At 43.6% G+C, this 9080-nt stretch overlaps 1 protein-coding gene across 3 annotated transcripts in view; it reads right to left on the bottom strand.

Moving 5' to 3' along the window:
* Ints10 (integrator complex subunit 10) overlaps nucleotides 1-8011 on the bottom strand; it is a 29747-nt gene extending 21736 nt beyond the window's left edge. For all 3 annotated transcript variants that reach the window (XM_026777888.1, XM_005370882.3, XM_005370883.3), the window contains exons 1-6: nucleotides 7842-8011; nucleotides 7344-7411; nucleotides 5696-5799; nucleotides 4915-5054; nucleotides 3618-3699; nucleotides 3024-3164 (exon numbers count right to left, since the gene is read on the bottom strand). In XM_026777888.1, coding sequence (XP_026633689.1) covers nucleotides 3024-3164; nucleotides 3618-3699; nucleotides 4915-5054; nucleotides 5696-5799; nucleotides 7344-7411; nucleotides 7842-7970 — 664 coding nt within the window. In that variant the 5' untranslated portion in view covers nucleotides 7971-8011. The remainder of the gene's footprint in view (nucleotides 1-3023; nucleotides 3165-3617; nucleotides 3700-4914; nucleotides 5055-5695; nucleotides 5800-7343; nucleotides 7412-7841) is intronic.
* Nucleotides 8012-9080: the final 1069 nt, after the last annotated feature.

The raw sequence follows: 9080 nt of genomic DNA, 5'->3' as shown, positions 1-9080 counted from the left end.
AAAAAAAAAAAAAAAAAAAAGGTCTGGACAAAGAGCCAATAGCTTCCTGGTCCTGCAGGCTTAGGCAGGCTAGTGTTCAGTGGCATACAGAGGAGGAGCTACCAGCTGCTGCCTGTGGACTGGAGCCAGCCACCAGCACCAGGCACTAAGTTGAACCTTGCAGCAGCTGACATGGCAGTTTAGATTTGTCTCAGGTGCTCAGAGGAACATTGCAGGTGCTCCGTTAAAACAGATTCAGATTTGGGAAAAAACCAAATCTGACTGTGAACTTTCTGACTGCTGAGAGACATTGATTCCATGAGGAATTGATGAACTAAACCAGTGCAGATAGAAAATGGAAGTCAGAAAATATACTGCTTTGGGGAAGAGGTTATGCTTTTGTTTCCACACAAATGAAAGGCTATGGATTCATTCAAGGTTAAAGAGGATCAGGATTGATCAGGGGATATCTGCTGAAACTCCTGACTACAGACATTAAGAAATAAAACTAAAAACAAAAAACTACAAGACTCATGATGTGTATTTTATCTGCTCAAACATAAAAGAAAAAAATCATCTTTTATTGGCTTGGGTATAACACTCAGTCCATACTTGTATTAATTCAGATATGTAAGTCACCTTTAAAGTTTGTGTGCTGTCAGTGCAAGGGGATGAGACACTAATGAAACCAGGTGGGCCTCTCAGAATGCCTCTGCAGTTTCCTCAGAGCTCTGCATGCAGAACAGCTTCAAGGCTGCTGGCTGAGATGGTCCAGCCTTGCAGACTATTAGAGCTAGGAATGGAGATAAGTCTTGCATTTTCCCATTACACAAAAACTGAACAAGTGTTATGGCTAGTTTTTCCAGGACCTGACCATTATCCCACTTTTCTCAGGGTTCCTTAACGATGCCATCACCTCCAGACAGTAGGAGGCAGTCTAGAGAATACAATGTCCACATTCCCAAGAGGTGTGATGGGTGGTTTTTGGTCATTTGGTGGATTATGGATGTCTGCCATCATTTAGGGGGACTGGTTACAAACTGTTACTGGTCATGATCAGGGAGAAAGCTAAACAAAGGCGATCAGATTCAGGGATCTCTTTCTGAAGTGAAAAGGGGGGATACAGTATAGAAATATGAGATAGAAGGGTAGATTGTTGAGTCTACTTTTGAACAACCACCAGTCTCATATAGTTTACAATGTATGGATTTTTGTATAGTGATACAAATTTAAGGTTATTTTTGCTATACTGTATATATGTTTCTATTCTTATTTAAGGTATTATACCTATGTGGCTCATTTAAAAAGGCAATATAAAATTTTAGTCCTTAAAAGCTATTTAGGATAATAAAGAAAATACAGGTTAATAGTCATCTATAACAATCAAACTTATAGCAATGCTAGGTATGTTTTCAAGGTCTACCAGAGATATAGTTTAAATAGATAGATGGTCTTTAAATACTTAAAAGACCTAAAAAATGTGCAATTTAAAATGTTTTCAATAACCTACAGCTTCTCATGATAATGAGACTTGTCTGTTCCTGGCAGTACCAATCTACTTCATAAAGGAACTATGGACATAGAAAAAAACCTCCTTATAGAGTTTGCTTGCATTTGTGGCAAGGTTAGCCATGGGACAAAGAAACTGCCCTTGCCTCAACTTCTGACAGAATGCTGTCCAAATTGGACAAGCAGGACACAAAAAAAAAAGTGACTGCCAACCTTTGCCAAGATAAGGTAGACCAGTCTTTCAAAATTTCTGCTTCACAGAAAAGTCTGTCATGTATTTTAGAACTGTAGGCAGAAGATGGATGCCCCAGTGTTATGGAGGAACCTTGGGGTGACTGTCCAGGCAGCCATATGTCTCTGTCACTTCTTAGTTTTGGAATTTGTTTGCTCTCCATTTCCTATTTACTGAAGTAATATTTTATCCTTCCTGGGTCTCTGATGGAGCTGAAGATGAGATAGTTATAGCTACAGTTTTGTTACCAAAGTCAGGAAAGAAACTTACAAAAGAGATGTAAAATGTAGATGGATGAGAGACATAAAAGCTTGTTTTTGTTTATCTATGAAAATGTTTTACATTCTAAAAAGATATTTTAAAGTTGGTAATACAAGCTATAATAAAAAATGGCTTAGTTATAAAACTCTGGACTCACTAAGATAAGCTAGATAATATAGTACTTTCTCCAGATTTTCCAAATGCACATGAACTGGACATTGTAAATGTAATTCTTACTTGAAAATTGTTCTTATTGTATATAGTTTTACTTTGTTAAAGTTAAAAGCTTCCCTTTTTATTTAGACCATTACTGATAATTGTTCTTTACTGTGTTAGAGTTAAAATCTTTCCTTTCCATTTTATTTAAACAAAATGGGGAAACGTTGTGGAATATTTCTTTACATTGTGAAGATGTGTCTTTGCCAAGGCACCTTCTGATTGCTTTAATAAAAAGCTGAATGGCCAATAGCTAGGCCGGAAGAGGCTAGGTAGGACTTCCGGGCAGAGAGAAAAGAAGAGGAGATAAACTGAGGTGAAGAAGAGACACCAGAGGAGATGGAGAGGAAGCAGGACATGCAGGAGGAGAGGTAAAAGCCATGAGCCATGTGACAGCACACACTGTTAATAGAAATAGGTTAGTTAGAAACAAGCCTGAGCTAAGGCTGGCAGTCCAAGGAAATCAGCTACGATCATGGGCTCTAGGCTATATCACAGAGAGGGCTCTACCACCTAGCTTGTACCTATGATGTCCATACAGTAAAACTGCTAACAGCACATGTGAGATGACTGTGCTTGTTTGGCTCCAGGATCCATGACTGCTGGCTGGTAAAGGAGGTGGCTTTTGAGCTATGGCACCCAGGTGGCGCTCAAGGTACCTGTGTGATGTTACGAACCATACTATTTCAATCAAGGGGTAGAATTGATTACAGAAATAATTACATACTTCTTTTAGGAAAACTATCAAACTAACACACATTCAGAGAGGGACTTCTGAGGGACTTTAGCAAACTAAGTCTGAGCAGGTGTAGGATGCTCCACTCACCTTGATGCGGATTTTCCAGCTGTGTGGACCGAGTGACATAGTTGATGTAGAATTCGGCTGCTTTGTTCAAGTATTTATATAACAAATTGGCGGGCAATCGAACATCATGATTGTTAATTATTAGAGGAAGGACATCACAAACTGTTGCAAAGATAAAACAGACTATTCAGGTTGTTTGTTCTAGGGTTCGAACAGAAACGAACTCATTTTCCAGTTCACTGAATGCAGCATCTAAAATATACAGGGGGAATCACCCTGGCACAACTGCTTAAACAAGCTGTACTGAAGGACATCAGTGGAGGGGGGCCGAGAGAAAATATGTCTGTGGGCAGAGATCTGCTGGCCCCAGGAGGGGTCCGTGGCTATGACTACACTTCATATGCACACACATGCTGTACACATTCTAGCAGAGATAGCAAATACTAAAGAACACACAAGAGGTTTTTCTTTTAAATGTTTTGCAGGTAAAAGCAAGACTAAATGTCATAATATAAAGAGTTCCTTCGCTTTGTACAGGTAACCTTACCCCAGAAATGACAATCCCAGATATTCTACTTACCTCAATTAAATAATACAAAATACAGTGCTTCTTACCAAATAGCTTTCGAAAGCAATTAACGGGTGACTCCTGCTCTTCAATGGTCTCAGCTTCTAGCAGTGCCTCCCCAAGGCCAACCTGTTTAAAGACAAAAATCACCTCATGTGCACAGTGCAAGATGTCAGAATCACAGGAAGAAACAGTATTCTGTTATTTGTCACAAATTTCTCAAAGAAAGAAACAATTATACTTTAAAGACTAGAAACGTCAGAGTACATCAGCGACATTGCTCGGATCAAGTTCACTGACTCCCTGTCCACGCATCTCATGCTCCTCTGAACAGGCAAAGTTAGAGGGCTAACAAAGTGTCTACAGAAAGTCCAGTACGACAGTGGAAGACAGCACAAAGGATGACAGCTGGAGAGATTTTCTAAGACATTGGAAACCAACTTTACTCTCTGTTAAGAAGTACAAGAATGACAACAGCTACTCTCAAGAGACCCCAGTAGATAATCTTACAGTTGGGGAAGCACTGGGCAAAAATGTCTGAGTTTTAAGGCCACCTTCCCCTCACTCGTGTCCCAGCACTGCAAAGTCTATCAATCCACTCACACATTCATTTTATTCTCTTTGCAACACTGTAGTCTTGTTGGGACAGCATAAAAGATCACAGGACAAACAAAGTAAAATGCCACTGCAACAAGCAAAGAATATAAGATCAAAATTGTATCCCCCAAATCATATCCACTGAAGACCTCAGAATGCCTGTCACGCATGGCTTACAATAGGGACTGATGCATCAGTAGGAATTTCACACGGAATATATACCATGTTGTCACTGCACAATATAACCTCATAGGACCACTACCATGCACACAGTCCATCACTGAACAAGATCTCTTTAAGGGCTGCATGACTGCATTGCTCACCTTTAAAGACGAGCATTGTCCATTGCAGATAAATTAGTTAAAATGAGCCCACTGTAGAATAGGCCAGATGCAGCGAGTGGCAGCCCTTAAAGAGATTTTGGTTTATTTATGGGGGAGAAGAAATATGCCACGGCATTCAAGTGGAGATCAGAGGACAGTTTGTTGTGATCCATTTCCTTCTTCCGTCATGTGGGACCTAGGGATGGGATTCAGGTTGCTCAGCTTGGTGGCGAGTCCTTAAATTCAAACACATCGTCAAACACAATGGAAATAGGTAACTTTCTACTGAATAACACCATCAAATTTGGGGGACTATAACCTAAGGTTGATAGGAAGATATCTGGAGATGTGTAATGAATGCCAGGGAATCGAGTGATAAGCAACTGTATTCCTCTCTTAAAGAAAAGCAAGGAGTCAGCCCTACCCCATGCTGCACCACGGTCTCAGGGAAGCGCCTCAGAAGCAGCAGCAGCATCTCTGACCGTTCCAATGTGTTGAAGCATTGCTCTGTCACCTTTAGCAACATTTCACACTGGACCCGACCCGGAAGAGTTTCAAACAAGCCTGCAAACAAAATTTCACCTCTGAAGTTTTGTTTTTCCCCACAAAGAAAATGTTGACCCGAAAGAAGTAAGGTATTCTTTTCCATTCATAAAACTGTAAACACTTGGAATTCACCTGCACACTAGCAGACTTCTGGACTCCAGAGTATTTGGCACAAGCGGTTTGTTGAGTAATCATGAAACATTTGGAGGCCTGATGGTCCAGAGGGCAGGCATGACCTGAGTGATTCATCACCACAGACCTAGCTACACTAAGAGAAAGGCAGAAACTTGCTGAAGTTGAAATGACCAAAACCATCCGCTTGCGAATTATATAGAATTGCTCATCGTTGGTTGGGTATAGCAACCAACCTAGAAGTTTGAAGTTTTTCTCCTATTTTGTGAAGATTGGGTTTATCTATAGATGCTTTCTGGTTATTGTAAAATGTGTCCAAAATACAATCTCCTGATTTCACTGACAGACTGCCATGCCATAGGACCACTTAAGTAAGTGTTCTACGTAAATTCTGAAGCGACCAAGTGACGTCACCGCAGACTTTCACGGCCTAGCATAAACCGTAATGTGGGCACCACTATGACAGGTGTGACTGAGACGTCTGTGACAGACACGGTGTCCCAGAAGTGGGCATTACTGTTACTCACTCCTTAAAAACTGGGTTTGCGTATCCTGCGAATCATTCCTCAGTGCTGATGTTATGATACTGATTTCTCTCCACACCACCGGCTGTTCTGGGAAATTCACAAACCTATTTTTAAAATGAACACACCAAAGTAAGATACCAGATTCAACCAAGTAAAAAATCAGCATGTAGAGAAAACCTCTTTTCTTTAGGCAAATGTTTATATACATCAGAATACGCCACGATAAATGCACAGAACAGCCTATTAGTTAAAATAGCTGAGAATCCTCATAGAGTCGCTAGATGTTTCTAGGAACGGGGGACTGTGGATGCAGCTCGGTTGTTGATAGAACGCTTGCTTATCATGCACAAAGCCCAGGGTTCCATCCCTGTGCCCCATAAGCCAGATGTGGTAGTGAATGCTTGTAACTTGATAGGTAAAGGCAAGAGGGTCAGATTCAAGGTCGTCCTCAGCTACATTTAATGAATTTGAACCCACAGCAATCTGGGATGCATGAGACCTGGTCTCAGAAACAAAGAATAAACAAAAGCAGTCTGAAAGTCCTCATCATCTTTTGCATGAATAAGTGACCAGCTACCCTGCTCCTTTTGCCAAGTGGTCCCACCAAGATGTATGTTTGAAGTATCTTCAAACCCTGAGTCAGAATATACCCTTTCTTTCTATCAGCCACAGCAATAGAAAAAGTGATACTCTATAAAAAAAAAAAGGCAAATCACTGACCACAAATAAACAAAGAGAAGAGTGGCAGTAATACTCCACATTTTTGGTAGCATCAGGGGCACAAGCTTAAGAAACAAAATAGCAATGTGTGATTTTCCCCATGACACGGGCCAGTTGTGGTATAGCCTGTGTCCCAGCTACAAGGAGGCTAAGACAGGAGGAGCATGTGAGTCTTTTGAGTTCACCCTGGCCAATGAAGTGAGATTCCTGTCTCAAGGGAAAGAAAGAAAAGAAGAAAAAGGGGGAAGGGTAGAGAAAAGAAGAAAGAAAATAGGAGATAGAGACAATCATTTAAAGGTTGCTGGGAGTGTGGAAAACTGACAATCTTATATAAAATTTGTGGAAATAGATATTTAGGATACCCTTTGTAGAGAACAACTCGATAGGTGATGGAATGCACATACCCCTTTGCTACAAATTAGAGACACCAAAATATGGGTGCTGACATGCCAGACATAGTTTAAAATAACTGGAAATGGGCAGCAAGAAAGGAGAGGCTGAGAAGCGCTACATGGAAAGGAAGAAGAACAAGCATCTCTATAAAGCAGACATGGGGGGCCCACCATAGTGGGTGGTGAAAGCAAGCGTCAGAGTGAGAGTAGGCTGCCCTCACTCTGTCAGCTCCCCAACGTATTTACGTGTTTCCATAGAGATGCACAGATACACACAAAACTTAAACCTTCTTTAGTCGGGATTTTCACATCTCATTCTATCAATGCTGGTTTCTTACATAAACCACGGGATACAAATTTGGGGATTAAAATACAAAAATAAGCCATCTCTGCAGCAGGCGTGTTGGCAATTAAGACGGCCTGAGTTCTGTGTACCAGGGATGTAGGGTCCCATCTTCTATCAGTTGTTGATATCTGAAGAGCCCTCTTAGGGTGTCCACAAAAGGTCCTGGAAGGATCCCAGATAATTAACTCACATGTCATACAGCAACCTCCCCGCAGTGGCGGTCCTCTCTGCATTCCGCTCGATGGTGTACATCTCATACTGAAACAAGGCACACAGGGTCACAACCACCTTCCGCAGTAGCTGGCCCAGCTCCAGCCCACCTGCAGCGCCGCTCAGGGTTGGGTCTTCACCCAAAAGACCCCCAAGGGAAAGGACAGCCTGAGCACAAAACATCCCGTGGTGGCTCCGAGCTCGGGATTCAGGGTTCACTCCATCCTCGGGGTTTCTGGGATCGACTGGGATAACGTTTCCGTGCAGCAGGCAGTGAACAGATAGCTGCCACCATGATCAATGAATGAGTGGCCTGGGCCCTCATCTAGTGTGTGGTCTCAGCCTTGGCAGGCACTGGGGGCGAGGCTGGTCGACTGTGCAGTGTGGAGAGGTAGTCCCGGCCGTGCTCTGCACCCAGGGCCGCCCAGCTCGGCTAAACGCTCCCCTCCGTGCGTGCGCACCGCCGTGCCTGTCTCACCTGGATGTTGAAGTCGGCCGGGTAGAGGCTGCGGGCCGTGATAAGCCATGCCTTGGCTGCCCACAGATCCTGGGGCACCAGCTCTCGGGCTCGCTGCACTAGGAACTCACAGTCGCCCTGGGCCGACATCACCCCGGCGACAAGCGCTTCCGGCGGGAACTCCCACGGCGCCACCAGCACCCGCCCCTCGCCCCCCGCGGGCGACTACTGCGCATGCCCAGAGGCCAGCCAACCACGTTGCGCAGCGCCTCTTCGGAGTCCACTGGAAACTCCGGAGAAGTGGATTTACAGCACTCGGATTGGCATCCGGTGCGCCAGAACCCGCAATCCGAGCTCCAGGTTCTAGCGTTCGCCTAGGACCCTAAGCGCGGGTCTGCGGGCACGGGACTCGCGGTTGCGCACAGTTCCGAGTGTCCATGAGAGTCACCACCTGTGCTCGGCTCTGCGGTGCCCGAAGATCCCCACCCCTGCAGACGTGAAAACCTAGGCTCCCCTGTTGCTTTTGAGCTTTGTTGAAGTTCGCTAGTCGCCCCCGCCTCTGCTCTGTCTGTTTCGTCTGAATCCTGAATCTGTTATTTTTCTCCAATACTGAACAATTAGCATTTAGAAAACCCTCATCTGTGCAACCGAATCGCCCAGCAAGTGTTAAAATCTTTGGTCAAACGTTTGACCAACGAAAAAAATACCTGCAGTATAAATCGGTGACACTTTAATGAAACCCCGGCTTTGTTTTGCGTTTGAGCCCTGGAAAAAAAAAATGCCTCCCTGTTCTGTTGACAAGGTACTATTCATTTGCTGAATTGGAAGAGAGTCCCGAAAGTAAGTTTTCAACGTGAGTCCTATAGTATATATAGTTTCTATTAATTGTTGTCACCAATTGCCACATAAAAGCAGGAGATAAAAGAGTCAAAGCTGACTGATTTTTTTTTTTTTTTTTGAGACACGTTCTTTCAGAGCCCAAACTGGCCTTGAACTTTGTTCGGAGGATGACCTTCTAAACCTCGTGTACCCAAGGATGACCTTGAACTCCTAATCCTCGACTTCCACCTCCCAAGGGCTGGACGTCTACTTGTCCTGACTTAATTTTTATTTTAAATTTTTTATTGAGAAAAAAAAAAGTTTCCGCCTTCTCCCAGCCTCCCATTTCCCTCCCCCTCCTCCCGCCCTTCTCCCTTTCCCCCTACTCCTCTCCCCCTCCCTCTCCAGTCCAAAGAGCAGTCAGGGTTCCCTGCCCTGTGG

Source organism: Microtus ochrogaster, unplaced genomic scaffold (assembly GCF_000317375.1).
Source record: "Microtus ochrogaster isolate Prairie Vole_2 unplaced genomic scaffold, MicOch1.0 UNK89, whole genome shotgun sequence".
Classification (NCBI taxonomy): Eukaryota; Metazoa; Chordata; class Mammalia; order Rodentia; family Cricetidae; genus Microtus; species Microtus ochrogaster.
This window is presented reverse-complemented; position numbering and strand designations above follow the sequence as displayed.